Here is a 16,918-nt window from a genome sequence, read left to right on the forward strand (position 1 = left end):
AGCTATCGCGTGTCTCTTTGATCTCTGGGAAAGTGCGACGGTTCTCATGTCTGCTGTCGTGTCAGTCTCTCAGGGTGGACATGTCAGTCTCACGCTCCACACACTCCCTGAAGTAGACTGTGTGTGTGTGTGTGTGTGTGTGCTGCGGACGTGCTTGTAGTGCTCACCGCACATAGCGTGCTGATGTCGCTCACCAGTCAGAACACAAGTTGTGGTCTAGTTTGGCTGTTGGTTCAAACTGCTTTTCCCACACACACACACACACACACACACACACACACACACACACACACACACACACACACACACACCTTCCTTCCCACTCTTTTGAACGTATACTGTAGAGCTTCCTGCTGCAGCACGGTGTAGCTCCTCTCTCATAGGGCAGACTGGGGGGGGGGCAAAGTGCCGTCATCTCCAGCGTGAGGTGAGTACACGTGGAGAAAGGTCAAGTGAAGGCCGGCTGGGCCGGTGAGCAGAGAGGATCATGGGTGCAGTTCACAGGAAGGATGTTGGGAGTGGGCTGGTGAGGTTGATCCTGAGCGCGTGCGGCTTGTTTCCGGGGCGGTTGCGTGTGCGTGTGTGTGTGTGTGTGTGTGCACTCAGAGAGGAAGAGTGTATGTGTAAAGCGTGTCTTTGTGTATTTAGTGTGTGTGTGTGTGTGTCTTTATGGCAGTGTGTGTGGTAGCGTGTGCCGGCAGTGATAAATCAGAACGTTTATCTGCGCTGTCTGCCTTCAGACGCAGGCCTAGACACACATGCATGTAGACAAACAGGTAAGCTGGCGGCAAAGGGCGTGCCGTCTGTCAATCAACCAGCCAGCTAGCCAGCCGACTGCCCATCTGCCATTCAGCCTGCAACAGTGACCGAACGAGAGAAAGGGAGAGAGTGAGAGATGGAGAGAGATTAGTTGTGTGCTATTTCCAGCTGCTCCTGTGCCTGAGTAGAGATGGACATGGCTCTACAGTAGCTACGGGTCAGCTGAGCGCTGGGGTGTTTTTAGACCTAATGAGCAGCGAGTAAGCTTGTCCTGACCACACATGCCCTGTTGACCTGTGCAAGTAATGCGTGCCAGTCACGCAGCATTAGGTGTGTGTGTGTGTGTGTGTGTGTGTGTGTGTGTGTGTGTGTGTGTGTGTGTGTGTTGCTTTGAATTCTCCTCTACCCCTTGCCGTTGTGCTGTGCTGCTCTTTTGTGCTGTTTTAATCTGAAGCCTTTCCTCTTAACTCTGCGACAGTAGAGGCTAGCTATTCTGTCTGCAACACCCCCCCCCCCCCCCACCCCCCCTCCACACACACACACACTCAGTGGACGCTGCATGGCTGTGTTATGTAACATGGCCAGCTGTGGAGTGCACTTTGTTTAATGCATCTGTAATCCAGCGTTGCCGTGGACGCGTCTCTCTGGACCCTGCGTGGCCGCTCCGCATCCAGGGGGCTTCGGCGCATCCTGAGATTAACCAAAAGAGCAGTCCAGGCTGTGCTTTTAGAAAACACACACGCACACACACACACACACACAGAGTAAGTCAGGTCAAAAAGCGTACAGCCAAAAATTGTTCGCTCTTTAATAGGATAGCTGTGCAACTGAAATACAGGATTTCAGGGTGCTGCCTATTTTTGGTCCCTATTCCGGATGCTGCTGGTGCATTCGCTTGTTGACTTCTCTTCTTCCGTTTCTGGTCTGACTCGTTCGGTGTGTGTGTGTGTGCGTACGTGTGTATGTGTCTCTGTGTGTGTGTGTGTGTGTGTGTGTGTGTGTGTGTGGGGTAAGGTATGCTGCTCCACCTCCTGGCTGTGTCTTGGCTGTGTGCTGTCCTGTGGTGGCGGTGCCAGGAGTGGGCCTTGCGGAGTGTGGCCAGGCTGCCAGGCCGTTGCGTGTCCACAGAGGCGGAGACGTAATTAGCTGTTTTGCAATACTTAAGCTTCCCATTGTTGCTGGAGGGACCTGCTAAATACCATGCAGCTCTGCAGCGGAAGCCAACTGCAGACACACACACTCTTTCTTTCACACACAACTTACACACACACACATTTTTTTTCACACACACAAACACTTCAGTGATTACTTGACCTTTCCCACCCGTGTGTGTGTGTGTGTGTGTGTGTGTGTGTGTGTGTGTGTGTGTGTGTGTGTGTGTGTGTGTGTGTGTGTGTGTGTGTGTGTGTGTGCACCACAGGTTGAGGAATGAGGCCAGTCTGATGATGTACAGCAGTAAGTGGCTGTATGGCCCTCCCTGACAAGCATGGCCTTTAAAACCCAACACCACCCCTGAGAATGTTTGGCAGTGTCATGACTCTAGGAATCCACCACACAAACACAAGGCTCAACTTCAGTCCTGATTTCAGTACTGAGCTGCAGTGTGGACCAGCATTTCTCAATGTACTAGAGATGAAATGCAATACGTTTGGAAGTAGTAGGACTTCTGCATTGCATATAGAATAGGCTAATATTTCTGCACTAGATAACACTTTGACCTTTCTGTATTTGTGAGGGTCACAGGAATAGCTCTGTGTGCTTGCTCACCATGATGGTGGTGACGTCTGGCGCAGTGATGGGATGACCGAGCAGAAGCCGGAGGGCTGGAGCGCAGTGGGCACCCTCATGTCCGAGCGGACAAGTGGTCGAGCGGCTCTCCTCTCTGGGCACTGATGGAGTGGGAGAGAGACACATGAGTGAGCTATTGGAGTGGGAGAGAGACACATGAGTGAGCTATTGAGCGTGACATCAGATCAGCTCGTTACATAATATAACTTTCTGGGGGGGCCTCCCTCTTGCTACGCAGAATCTCTCTCTCTCTCTTTGCTGTTAAAGAATGTGTTTGTGTTGTCTGTATGCTGCTGAGACCATGAATTTCCCCTGGGGATCAATAAAGTATCTATCTATCTATCTATCTATCTATCTCTATCTTCTCTCTCTCTGTTCTCTCTCTCTCTCTCTGTTCTCTTTCTCTCTCTCTCTCCTCTTTCTCTCTCTCTCTCTCTCTCCTCTTTCTCTCTCTCTCTCTCTCTCTCCTCTTTCTCTCTCTCTCTCTCTTCTCTCCTCTCTCTCTCTCTCTGTCAGTAGTAATCCCGCCCTTGAGCCCCACTCACCCTCTGGCCACTCAGGTCCTCTGCCACTGGAGAGTTAGCGGTGTGTCAGTGAGTGAGTGTGGTTCCTGTGACAGGCTGGACAGCAGTTCTTAGTTTAGCAACCAGGTGGTGCCAGAGCTTTGTAAAATCTTCCAATCATATGATATGGAATTTTACTCACCCATGATTAGACCCATGATTGTCAGGGCCGCTATGTATCTGAACTATTGAAGAAGAAAGTAGACATTGAAAGGATGTATTTTAAAACTTAGCTTCAAAACATTCCACTGACTTTCATTTTTGTTTAAGATTAAAGTATAGAGATTAAACTGTATTTATGTGCAGAAGATCTACCTGTATGTCTGTGTATAGCAGCATATCTTTATAGCTTCGTAGCTTTGTTTCTTCTCTGAGACGGATAGTGGGCTGCAGTGACTGGTACCGTGTCTGCCTTGGGCTGCTCTGCTCTGAGGCTTCCTTCAGCCCTTCTGTGTCTCTCTTCTCCCTGAGCAGCTGTGTGCCTGAAGGGCAGCTGCCCACAGCCCACCGGCCTCCCAGAAGCGCTGGTCAGCACTGGTCACTGCCTCAGTACCAGTCTCTCAGCCCAGCACTGTGCTGCCCAGCCATGTGATCTCCTCCACTCCGCACAGCCAGTGCCGGAATAACATGCATTTTACATGGCCTGGTGCTGCAGGCTTCACTCGTGCTGTGGCACTCCGTCCCTGTGACTGTGTGTGTGTGTGTTATAGAGACAGAAAAGAACGAACGACGTGTGTGTGTGTGTGTGTGCGTGCGTGCGTGCGTGCGTGCGTGTGTGCGCGTGTGTGTGCGCGCTTGCGCGTGTCCGTGTGTGTGCGCACTAGCCTGAGACAGAGGGAGGAATGTGTGGGTGAGGGTTGATGATAGCAGCTGCTGTGTTCCCAGTGCTCTGCAGGTGCTGGGTGAAGAGGCCTGATATGGCCTTTGTTTACTGCCTCCTCATCAAGGCTGGAGGACACGGGGACTGTGTGTTTACAGACTCAGGCCTGCTGTTGGTGCCGAGAGCACAGAAAGGAACCAGCAAGGACCAGTTCGGCACTCTGCCCTTTCTCTTTGTTGCGTTTAAATAAAGAAATGGCCCGAGGAAGGTCTGTTGACTGAGATGTTGTGTTTATAATACATTCAGTATTGTAAGTGAAACAGACAGTGTATGGGAGTTTATCAGCTCAATCTTTATTCCATTTAAACATAAATCACACTTTCTCTTTCCTTTAAAGAAGCACTATGCAAAAATTTTTGCAAAAATGACCTTAATTATGCAGGTTGAAAGTCGTTCTGATGGTTCTACACTTTCTGGGTCGTTTGGTGGGTGCTTCATGTCCCCCTATCGCTTCTCTGCGGAAAAAACGAATATGCAACTTTCTGTTCCCGGTCTGAAGAAATCCGGATGTGACTCAGCGGAAGTATTCAATCGCGCCTCGAAAATGTAGTCAGATTGTAGTTTCAAAGAAGACTGCAAAATGGACGCCGACTTGGCTTTGTTGCTGTTGAAATTGTAAGTAGCCTACCCTTGGGTGAACTTCGTTTTTGTAATGTGGTTTGATAGTCTCTTGAACAATGTGTTTGCTCGGCCGTTTTATTGTGAGCCCTGTATGTGTTTAGCTTGGTTTCTTGATGGCTAGCTCGCTAGCTAGTTAGCTAGTTGGGGTTGAGCGTATCATTCACTTGCTACCGATGCTGCAGGGGGAGCTGTGTCGTGAAAAATGCGAGCCCAAATCTGGCGAAAACCCAAAAACAGCGAAGGAATAACCAGACCTGCATAGTTCTTCTTTAAATGGACTTTTGTATCATAGAGTTCTACTGAGTGACAGTAGAGACTAGACCCTCCCAAATACTTATGTTATGGCCACATTTATGGTATGTAGTTAGTTTAAATCTTAGTTAAACATAGGTTATGACATCATTGTGTGTTGTGTTAGGGCGTCTTTTGGCATTCCAAGAAGGTTGCAAAGCTACTAGATTATGTAGTGTTGGAGTACATTTGAACATTGAATTATAACCTAAGTCTGAGTGTATACACACACTATTTTTTAGAACTAGAAGTCCTATGCCTCTACACTGCACACATAATGCTTTTACTCTCGTATAATGGAGATCAGTAGCTCAGAGGGCGATAAAAGCAAACAGCTATAGAGCAGTTGTCGGTGGAGTAGTGTAGTTGCGGTTGACTGAAGGCGAGTGCTGCTGTTCCTGCGTCAGTGGGCTCGGGGCTGTGTACGCGGCTGTCTCCGTGGGCCCACACAGGCCCACACAGCCCAGCAGCCAAGAGCGCTCTGCTCCGCTCCACTCCACTGTCCTCCGTGGCGCAGGGCAGCAGGGGCGGCCCGGGAGACAGGAAGCACTGGAGACAGCCAGGAAGGAGTGGGCGGGAGGGAGCACTGCACAAGGGTGACGGTGTGCTCGCTGCCAAACCCAAAGGGCTCTTGGGAAATCTCGTAGCAGAGCGCACTCAGAAACATGATTACTGCTGTCAGGCAAATTTACGGTGGGCAACCAAACTAGCACTACCGCTTGCCAATGTGTGGGGGTTTTTGAGCAATGTTGCCGGACAGTGTTGCAGAGTGATGTTCAGCGATGTTTCCATCGATACTGGCAAACACATATTTATCAAAAGAATTTTAATTGTCAGTGGGTAGCTTTTCACAACATGCAATCAGAGCACTAGGAACTAGTCATGTGACATCCTGCCAAAGAGGCAACATCGCCTCATGTGTCATCTCCTTGAAGATCACCAGTAGTGTCCATGGGTGAAGTAGATGCTTTGAGGCTGCTTTTAATGCAGTGCAAGTTGTTTTCGGTGGGGCGAGGTTTTGGGGACGTGAGGTGGATGTTTAGTGGGCTCAGAGGGACGAGGTTTTGGGGACGTGAGGTGGATGTTTGGTGGGCTCAGAGGGGCGAGGTTTTGGGGACGTGAGGTGGATGTTTGGTGGGCTCAGAGGAAGTGAGCTGGATGTTTGGTGGGCTCAGAGGAAGTGCTGCCTGCACGTCAGCCTCCGTGGGGATGCAGACAGACTGGCAGTGATGGAGACGCCCACGCCTCTTTCCCTGAATAGAGTTTAATTAGCCATCAATCCTCGAGACACCATTATTCTCCAGACTGGCAACCAGGGGTGTGTGTGTGTGTGTGTGTGTGTGTGTGTGTGTGCATGCATGTGTGTGAGTATCTAGGCTGAACCCTCGCCCCCCCCCCCCACCCCCCCTTCCAATGACGTAAAGGATGCACTCATTCATGCACACACAGGCCTGTCCACTTAATCCACACATACACAAACACACACACACACACACACACAGACCCCTCCTCCTGATGAGGTAAGCTGGTCACTGGTGCAGAGGCGGTGGCAGGATTATAAATGAGGCCTCATTAGACACTGCTTATCACACCCCTCGCTCAGATCCTTGGCCTTCCAGCATCTCCTCTCTTATCGGGGCCCTGCCACATTTAGCCACCGTCATCCTCCTCAAATTAGCTCCGTCCCAGCACACCAAAGCCACGGCTCTGCAACTCCGAGCGGAGAAGAGCGTCGGCGAGAAGAAACACCGCAACAAAAGAGTGACGCAGAGGCGCGGCCTAATTGGTGATGGCTGTGACGGCATCTCCCTTTGATGTTCGTCAAAGCAAGCCACTCGCCACTTGAAACGAAACGGCCTGAGAGAGAGTCATCTGAAAAATGCGCCGTGAGGCTGCTGCCGCGTCGGGCTGCCGAAAGCTCGGCTGATTAGATAACCTGGAGGAGCAGATGACTTCACTCATTAGCATTCCTGAGAACACGCGAGGCAGAGAGCGCAGCAGTGCGCCCAGAGCCCTCAGAGCTGGGCTGGTGTGGGCCGCTCGATAAATAAAGATGGGATGCCTCTGCAAGTGCCCAGGCTGCTGATTGCGTAACGCACGCAGTGGTGTTGGTGAATGCAGTCTGTGCTTTTTTTTTTAGTGGGTCTCTTGATCACCCTGTTTCCCAATAATTCAGAGCCTTTACTATGAATGTTCTCACAGATATGACTGAGTACCTATCGATTTAACCAGCAGAACTCCAAACATATGGCGTAGTGGTGCAATGGTTGCTATTTTGTTGCTGTTTTGTGTGCAGGCTGTCCAGGTTTGAATCTCAAGCATTATGAGTCTTTGTAAGGTGGTTTGGATAAAAGGGTGTATGCACACTTATGAAGTGATCAGACTGAGAGCTTTTGTCATGTCAGCTTTTGTCAGTTAAGTGTATACCACAAGAATTACTTCCTCCACCATTATGGTATAGTCATCTTAAATGAGCCCTAAGCCCATAAAACAGGAAGTGAAGCATGCTTTTAACTTGCACAGTGCACAAGATGCATAATGAAGATGCATATTATTCAGTCAACTTCAAGGCCAAATGGATTTGCCTCACACAGTTGATACAGCTCCTCTCTCAGACATGTAAAGAGGACCTCTTGGTGTCTCTGGATGCTGAGGGACATCCACTGAAGAAAGCAGTTGACTCCTCCTGCCCACATGCATATTTAAGATGGTCTGACAATTTGAGAGCGATGGTGAAAGACCCGCTTACATAAGAGAAGTGACGATGTGACCTGTGAGGGCTGGCGTCCTCAATCTCTCCCAGACAATCTGAGAGATGAGTGACCTCATACATCAATCTGTTCAAGATTGATGGGCCATTTTCTCTGTGCCTCAAATTACAGTGCGGGGACTTGAAAATTAAGTATTCTGATTATTTCGGCTTCACGTGTCTGCATTTTTGCAAGCTTTGTTTTGTTTTTAAACATGTAGAAGTCTTTAACTGAATGGTTGGCATGCTTTGGATGTATCCACTTCAGAATCAGACAGTTCTGAATGCAGCTATTCACATGAGTTCAATCTGCAGAACTTCTTTTGAATTATCACATAGCTGTGTAGTTATTTAACCTGGTTGGACTGAGCACTGAGCCCCTGATGTGTGAACTGGGCACAGTTTTAGTTCATTCTCCCAACCAAGGGTGCGGTACTAGCCATTAGCACCCAGCTATATTTAGCATGGGTGTCATAGTCATTTTCGATGGGAAATCACAGATATGCTAACAGACGCTAGATATGATTGGGTGGTGGGGTTAAGGGACTCACTGATGAGGTCTCAAGTCTCTGTGGGCCACAGGCTGGCATTAATCCACACACCAGGATCCAGAACCTGGGTCTTTGTACACCAGACGGGCCTGCCCTCTTCTACAGGCTGCTGGGAATGACTGAGTGACCCCACCCTCCCTTCCCCTGGCACTTTCACTCTGGTCTGGCCCTGTTGACTAGAAGTGCTAAACTTTGCAGCCCTGCTGGGGGGAGCTCTGCAGAAGTCCACTCATCACCTTAGCCACTGGGCTGGACTTGAGTGTGAGTGAGACTGACTGGGAGATAACAGTCAATTATTTTCTCTCTGTAATAACTTGAAGAAACTGATGTAGGTTGCCTGCAACAGCTATTAGATATGTGAGATTTCTTTTTTAATGACTTGTCATATTATCCTGTTTCCCAAACATTATCTCTGGTGTGAACTGATATAAACCATCTTACTTTAGATTGATTTTAGTTTAACTTCATGACATTCAGCCGCTGTTGAAGGACTCCATTTCTCATGTGTGGTCTCTCCAAGGACACTTACTGAGTAAAGTGGTTTAGCTGAAGGCTATGAAATATTTGCATTCCAGTCTGCATACACAGAAGAGCTGATATTGGAAGCAAGGCAGTTAGGGGTTAAGTCGTTGTCATAGATCTATTCTTAGGATGAGATCTGTCTGGCCGCTTTGGGAGAAAAGCACTCTGGGCAACAGGGAATTAATCTTCCAGCAGGATAACATACAAGGCAGACAAAGACAGAAAAAAACCTTGAAACCTGATATGTTGGTTTAACTTTGTTTTTGGGGAGGCGAGCTTGGCAAGCTGTAGGCAATTTAGGCACAAGTTATAATAGCAGGTTGAAGCCATCATCAAAATCTACCACCGATTAAGACATTTTGTTCTGCATGTTTACATATGATCGTTTGCTTTGTATGCAGCACTAAGGTCTTTGTTTGTAGGTAGGCTGGTACTTTGACGCACCGGAGATTGTTCTTCATTGATGAGGCTAAGATTTATCACTATTGCTGATATATGAGGAAGGCTATACGGTAGGCGGAGAAACAGTAGGCTAGCGATTATCGCGTTTGTTTACAATGAGGACGGTGAGCTATAAAGCCAAACCTAAGCAAATATTGAAACATACTGACAGTTCTGATATAACAGCGCTAATAGTCTTCGCTTTCCTCCCGTCGATAGGCTAGTAACTAGCATGTCTCGTTAGGTTGAGGCTTGTACCAGCATTGTGTTCAAACACGGTAAATTGTGGGAATGACTACAGTCTGCTGTCTTATCTATGCAGATATTCAAACTTAAGTATAACCACTCCGCATTAAGATACCTGAAGGTCTCATTGACACTGGCACCTATCTCTCCAGAAACACTTCAACAGAGCAGCATACAATTTTCCAGGAGGAGTTCGGGAAACGACTCATTGAAACGGAAGGAATTCGTCATAGGAAAGCTCTCCGTTCCTGTTTTTATTATTTGTCAGTTATAAAGACCATTTTCGTTAGGCAAAGAAAATCAGATTTGGCCAATTCTGGAGTACTTTATTCGACTCCTGACTGCTGGGATGAGGCTGAAGAGGAACGGCTCCTATACATTAAATAGGTATGTTATCAGGCTGCCTTTATAACCTTTATGAAATAACAGCAGACGTGTATGCGGACTTAAACGGCCCTTATGTCTTCAGATCATAGCCTACTCGATTGTTGATCCCTGTTTGACAATAAGAAGTAGGTAACCTTAGCGATCATTTTGCCAGCGTTATTCTTGACGGTGACAAAGGCCATGCTAAAAGTTGTTAATGATAATGCATTTGCTATTGAAGTTTGTTTACCAGCCAAACATTTTACCTAATTCAGAAAATGTCACCTGGTTATTTAAACATTTTATTGGAGAGACAACATACAAACGATGACATTGTCTCTCGCTAAGCACAGTATTGCCTCCTGTATCATCTCACTGCTTTGGAACCCTTACCAGCATAGCCTGTATGCCAAGCCGCCCATTATTGTCGTCATTACACAAGGGCAAATGAGGTTACCTCTAGAACCAGAAGAGCATCAGTCATGGCTTCTATTCCATGAAATTACTTAAGGACACACACACACACACACACACACACACACACTTCATTTCACCTAATGGTTTATTAATTTAGTAAGCTAAATGCTTCAATATTAAATCCATCTGTTTTCAAGCTTGTGTTCATTTCAGTATTGATGATGTGGCTCATGATGATTATCGTTATTATTGTTTAATTAATTAATGATTAATACACCAGTTGTGTACACAGCTTGACATGCTGTATTGAAGCGACAGTATTTTTCAACTTGATGGAGTGGGGGTGCTGGTGAGAATGAGAACATTAAAGACAATTATAATTTCAGGTTGATTTTGTCTGGATAACTACTGAAATCATTAGCAGAAAATGGTTGCTTAGTTTCCGTCGTCCCTAAGAAATTTGGCCTCAATTTTGAGTAATGGGTTCTGAGTAATAGAGCAGCATGATTGTGGGTCAGCGCGCCAGGGGACGTGCATAGCAGCGTGAGGAAGAGAGGCAGCTGCAGTCTGGAGAATAGGTTTTTGCTTTAAAGCTGTTTTCATTATGTTTGCCCCCCCCCCCCTTCACGTCCACCCTGCTTCAAGTCGGTGCAACGGAGGAGTCAGCAGTCTATTTATGCACATGCAACGCAACGGACAACTTAATCACCTTGAGGGGGGGGGGGGGGGGGCGGAAGAGTGGACAGTGTTTATTTGTGCACAGTGCGTGTGTATCCTGAGAGTGAGGCAGAGAGATAGAAGGGTGGGATTGAGATGGATAAGATATGTTCTGTCTGAAGCTGTTCTGTTTGGTGACCACACACACACACACACACACACACACACACCGTGGTACGACTGAACTGGACTGGTTCCCTCCCTCCCTCAACTGCTCCAGTCAGCCCCAACAGAAGAGACACACTTGTGCTTCACGGCCAGATGTTTACTATGTGACTACAGTGGGCTCCTGCACGCAACTAGAGAGGAAGAACAACGTGGACACGACTGCGTGGAAAACTCTTGTCTCCCGACTCCATGGGGGTCTTGATCTGTTGTGACTGCTTCTTCTATAGGTACCAGTATTGTGTTTTGTTCAAATGTGGGCTAGCAATTGTGCAGCAGCTTTCAGGTTATTGTTTTGTCTATCTGTAGTACAACAGATGCTCCTTTCTCCTTTTTAGAATCCTGGGATCTGCTGCTTTTTATGCCTTTGTTTATATGGGATGTTTATCACGATGAATAACAGGCGTAGAGTGTTTACTCTTTCTGCTGCTGCAATGTGGGTGTCTAGTGTAAGGGGTTGTATGAATCTTTGCTTCTGCCAGTGTCTTAGTCGAGAAAGAGTAGTTCCAGTTTTGTTTGTGCATCTGTCTGTGGGAGACTGAGAGTGTGAGTTGGTGTGCTGGAGTGAATGTCTTGATCCTGCTAGTCAGTATGGGAATGTTTTTGTTTGTCTTGAACTCTGTTAAACTTGCTGTGAGGGGTGTTTTCATGCTGCCTCTCCCTCCCTGTGCCTCCGTGTGTGTGTGCAGGCAGAGGATCGCTCCTCACACTCTCTTTGTCCAGTGATAATGGATTACTGCAGCTTCAGTTTTTGGCAGTGGCATCCAAACTGCAGTGCCCTCAGCAGCAGGAGCTGAGGCTCTCAGAGCTGCTCTCTCACTTTCTTTATTCTTCTCATCTCTCTTTCTTTCCCTCTCTCTTTTTCTCCTGTGTGTGTTTGTAGACGTATATGTCCCCTCCCCCCCCCCCCCCCTTCCCTGTGGTTGGGGTTGAGGTGGTCAGGAGAGCCAGTTTCTCTCCCGGATGTTTTGCGGATGGCAGGTCAACGTGAGCCGTGCACATTTTCACTCGAACAAAAGGCTGTGTTGGCAGAGAGCGCTCCCTCCTTTCGCACTGTTCTTGCTCTGCCCCCTGAGAATGGGGTGATGGGTGAAGGAGGGAGGGAGGGAGGGAGAGAGGAAGGAAGAAAGCGAGAAAGCGAGAAAGAGACTGAGAAGAGGGAGGAGGCAGAGAGTCACTCACAGGCTTGCACCTCAGGAGGACGCCACTCCCTCACGCGGTCGTTTGTTGTTGGTCTCTCTGTTCCCTGCCTGGAGAAAGTTGGCACTAGGTCCAAACAGTTTGCGGAGTCCTTGCTCTCTGCCTCTTTTCATGCGTGTGGTTCCTATTCCCTAGCCCTTCCTCTCGCTGGGAACCCTTTAATGTTTGCAGACCAGCCTGACCTTTGTGCAAAAACTCAAGGGAGCTTTCCTTTGATACAGAGATTCAGGAAGTTTGAGTTTGCTTGAGATCACTGTTGTTTTTTTGCTCTGTGAATTTCCATTGCTTTTGCATGTTAGTTCATGGACAATAACACGTCGAGGATTGTAGACTAGACTAGATTTGTTGCCCTTGTTGCAGGCAACAATGTTTTTTTTGTTTTTGTTTTTTTTGCATACATTTTGTGTGCGCGTGTGTGCGTGTGTGTCTCCATCTGTTTGCTGTGTTTAGCATGTGGTGTGTGTGTGTGTGTGTGCTTGTGCTTGTGCTTGTGCGTTTGTCCGCCAGAGAGATGTGACTTACGGCTGACGCTCTCCAAGTCTTTGATGGGAAGTTGCACATTGTGTACCCTACTTCCATGTGTCCCTTATTAGCGGGTGCCTGTTGCTTGTCACTGTAACTGCTCTCTTGTGTCAAATAGGGACGGTCCTCTTCTCCTCAGGGGGGTGGGGGGGGGGGTGGCTTTGCCTCATGCTTTCACTTCTGCAAAAGAGTCCGCTCCAGCACTCTTAACGGACTTCTTTGGTCAAAAGGACATTCTTGGTGTCCTCAATGAGGCGGGAGCACTGATGTCACAACCATATACCAGTAGTTGCTAACCGCTAACACCTGTGGATCTTGTTGCATACATATGGTCATTTGACTTTTCCGAGTTTGCAACATTCCACATTCCCTTGTAAGTTGTGAGGCCTCATGGTCACTAGGTATCCTGTGAGAGGACAAACCAGGTAAACTGATGTAGATGGTTGAATGTACCATGGAATGTAGCTTAAAGCTGAGGTCAGTGGCTCTCTTTGCTCTGTTTGCTGGGAGCATGTTGCCCGGCCCATGACTAAATAATAGCCACAGACCTGCCGTGTTTGTTCTCAAGCCTCCCTCTCTCCTAGCAGAGCAGTGAGAACATCAGCGGTGAGAGCAGCGAGTGCCTAGACAGCCCCACTAGCCATTCGCAAAACCAGCCACTTTTTTCTTGTCATGGCCAAAAGCAGAACTGGCAGCACGTTGGCCAGCCTCGCCCGGTGTGTCCGCCCCGGCCATCATCCCTGTTGGCCAGTTGGCCGGCGCTCACCTGCCCGCGTCCCTAAACCTCACGGACTCCTCACGTCGGCTTAACCTTTCACTTTCCTTCCTTCCATTGAGCGCAGCGGCAATTATGCCCTGTCAGGCGTCCATCAGTTCACACGGTAACACCTCATGCACTGTGGTCATGGCTAAGGGATATTCAAATGCTTCTCCCAGGCTGCCCTATCAAAGAGCTGGAAAGGGAGCACTGAGTGGGCTGTGTGTCTCTAAAAGACTTGCTGTGTCCATTTCCGTGGCCGTCTCAATGCCCTGTCTGGCTCGGTAAGCCGATAAGCAGATAAGACACTGTTTCCATGAGCTGTGCCGCAGCCTCCCTGCCACACACACACACACACACACACACACACACACACACACACACACACACACACACACACACACACACACGCACACGCGCTCACTTACACTCACACACACACTCACTTACACTCACACACACACACACACACACACATACGCACACACACACATACGCACACACACACTCACTTACACACACACACGCTCACTTACACACACACTCACACACACACTCACTTACACTCACACACACACACACACACATTTAAAGAGGGACCTGCCTGGACATTGCCTTGGTGTTCAGGCCTTGGCTGTTAAATGTTCTGGAATCGTTTATGGGAATTTTTAGTTTGTTTAAATCTCTTGAATGCTTGTGAAAAGCCAAGCGTATTTCTTGACGCCATTCCCTCTCGTGCTAGCAGAGCGTTCTTGGGAGGTGACAGCCCTGATAGCCCCTATCTCTGCACATCATTTTGCTAAAAAGGGAACATTGTGATCCTCGAGCGAGTGAACGAACGGAGCCCAGCCTCCCCTTCTCCCAACCCCAGCTCAAAAAACATCTCTGGATTGTCGATGGTTGTGCAAGACTTGCAGCCCTCTGTTTCCAGTAAATGTTGTGAAAGCACCAGTGTGCTGCACAAATCGCTTCTTCCCGAGAGCAGATGTGAGGCCTTCCTCTTTCTCTGACAGTAATTAAGATCAAGATCTTGGGTGATGAAGGGCCCACTCTGACCACTGTTCCTCACACTTCCTCCCCCTCTGGAGGGGGGATTGCTGTGCCCTGCAGCCCCCCCCCCCCCCACCTCAGCCTGGGCACCATAGTCCGTGCCTCTGCCGAGACATTCTGTTCCAGGGCCTGCTGCCTCCGGAAAGCCACCAGCTGCCTCATTAAGAATAATATTTGAGGAAGGTATACGATGGGGTGCGTTCACTGGCGCGGGAGCCCCGGACGGAGCCCTTATCGAGAAAGCACATAAACACAGGAAGAGGGCTTGTGTATATGAAAGCCAGGGGTCGGGGCAGGAAGCCGGCTCTACAGGGCCACACAATGCAGCCGTGGATTCCTGAGGGCGGTGTTTTTTTTTTTCTCTCTCCTAGTGTGCTTCTCCAGGAGCAGGAAATGGTGAAAGTCTGGAGGCTCCCAAGGGTTGCTTCTTAACCCTACACTGTGTTCACACAAAGTCCTCGTATTCCCACATCAACAGAGGGGCAGTGTGGTTATGTAATGCAGCCTCTTATGCTGTTGTTTTGAGTCCGAAAATATGTGAGAAATCCAAAAGCAAGTCGGTAGATTGTCACTGGTTGTCAGGTTAGCAACATGTCTTAGGCTTTTCACAAAACCCATCAGCTCTGGTTTTTCTAAATTAGTTGTAATTGAATTTGGTTGTAGTTGGTGGTATTGCAGTAGAGTCCTAGTTTCCATAATGCTTAATTGTATTTTGATGGGCGAGTGGAACATGAGCCGAGCCGTATTAAGTGACTTATACCATACTTGCATGCCTGAGTGTTGTCACAGACTCAAGTGTAGACTTGTGGTCTTGGCCACTTTCAACAGTGTCTGGCATTTTATTTTTGTTGAATTGGGTACAAATTACCCCAAAAGAGCCCATGTTGACAAAAAGAGAAATGGTTGGTGCCAGTATTTTTTATATACTGACAGGCTGGCATGGTTGGCCTTCATATGTTAAAGGTTTCTCTCACCAACATTATCCAATCATGCCTGGCTTGTCAGCATGGCAATAATGCTCCAACTTTGTAGTAATCATGCAATTAATAGCTATGATTGTGTTATTATGCATCTAAGTTTATAGTGACAGACTTTCTTAACAGCGTGGCCTTTGTGTGAGTGTTAAACAGCCTACTTTACTTTGTTGTTTTTGAACAGGTGATTTCACTCTGCAGTTACAGTCCATTTAGTTCTTGCAAATAGTTGAGGTCATCCTCATAATTACTGAGCAATTAGACTGAGCGCTGCCCTTCAGCACCCCTTCTCTGGCGTCCCATTAGCGCTGTTAGCTCCTATTAGCTGGTCAGGGACCCCTGCCAGGCGGCTGTGGGTGACGAGTGTGGTAGGTGATGATAGGCCCAGGCCGGAGCACGCCTTTGAATTTCCCCTGCGTCCAGTGCAGGCACAAGACGCTAATCTGCGTAGCGTAGGCCTCCGCAGCGGCTCCTTATCAGCCCGAGCAGATGGACGATGCTCTCCCTCACAGAACAGTACAGCACACACAACCCTCAGACTACAGTCAGGGAGCTGATTCCACCCTTCACTGTGAGGAATGTAGAGCCATTTGTCCCGAGTAGGGTTCTTGGATGTGTTGCTGTTTGTGCGTGAGTGTGTGTGTGTGCGGACGTGAGTGCACGCATACACTCTTGTTGGGATTCTTCACCGACTGAGTGTTAGAAGGAGGGAGCTGGTGTGTCCGACTGCTTGGTATGCCCCGTGGCAGGTGGCAAGATGGCAGAGGATAGCAGCAGGGACCCCACGGGTGAGCCCAGCGGCCACGACTTTTCACGCAACCTCCTCAAGACCCTCTTCCACAGGTACTGGACCGACAGCCCTGTGGGCTGCTTCTGTGTTTGATTCCTAGGACCTATTTAGAGCCTCTGCTAACTGTCTCACTGCAGACTCATAACAATGTTGTAACCTTGTGCTGCATGTTTAAAGAGCATTAGTGGAACATTATTTTAGATAGAAAAGGAAGGACTGATCATCACTGTGTATTTTACAATGGTTATCCATCATGCTGTATTTGAGTTCTACTTTACTATTAGCCTATACTGCTCACCATATGGTCACCAGGTAAGCGTAGCAAACCCACCACTATTTATTCACGTTCCTTTCATGTCTCGTTGAAGGACTTCTCAAGTCAATTTGTTGGCTCTCCTCCACCCTCCACTCACGTCAGAGGTGATGGTGCTGCCCACTGACCTGCAGCTATGCTGAACAAACTGGGCATTGTCCTGTTGCCGCTGCTGCTGCTGCTGCGGGCACATGGGTGTGGTGGCATGGCAGCCTCTGTTTAATTGGAAGCTGGTA

At 48.4% G+C, this 16,918-nt stretch overlaps 1 protein-coding gene across 5 annotated transcripts in view; it reads left to right on the forward strand.

The window, feature by feature from the left end:
- LOC143125518 (MOB kinase activator 2-like) overlaps positions 1 to 16,918 on the forward strand; it is a 45,398-nt gene that overhangs the window by 11,098 nt on the left and 17,382 nt on the right. Inside the window, exon 1 of one of the 5 annotated variants that reach the window (XM_076287065.1) lies at positions 9,135 to 9,798. The exons of 2 other annotated variants lie outside the window; for them this stretch is intronic. In XM_076287065.1, coding sequence (XP_076143180.1) covers positions 9,761 to 9,798 — 38 coding nt within the window. In that variant the 5' untranslated portion in view covers positions 9,135 to 9,760. Of the gene's footprint in view, positions 1 to 9,134; positions 9,799 to 11,069; positions 11,307 to 14,913; positions 16,423 to 16,918 lie in introns of those variants that run through there. 2 more of the 5 variants (XM_076287064.1, XM_076287063.1) reach the window with 2 other exon arrangements.

Source organism: Alosa pseudoharengus, unplaced genomic scaffold (assembly GCF_046254945.1).
Source record: "Alosa pseudoharengus isolate Yale_2024_CS ecotype anadromous, Long Island Sound unplaced genomic scaffold, YU_APseudo_1.1 YU_APseudo_1.1_scf_16, whole genome shotgun sequence".
NCBI lineage: Eukaryota > Metazoa > Chordata > Actinopteri > Clupeiformes > Clupeidae > Alosa > Alosa pseudoharengus.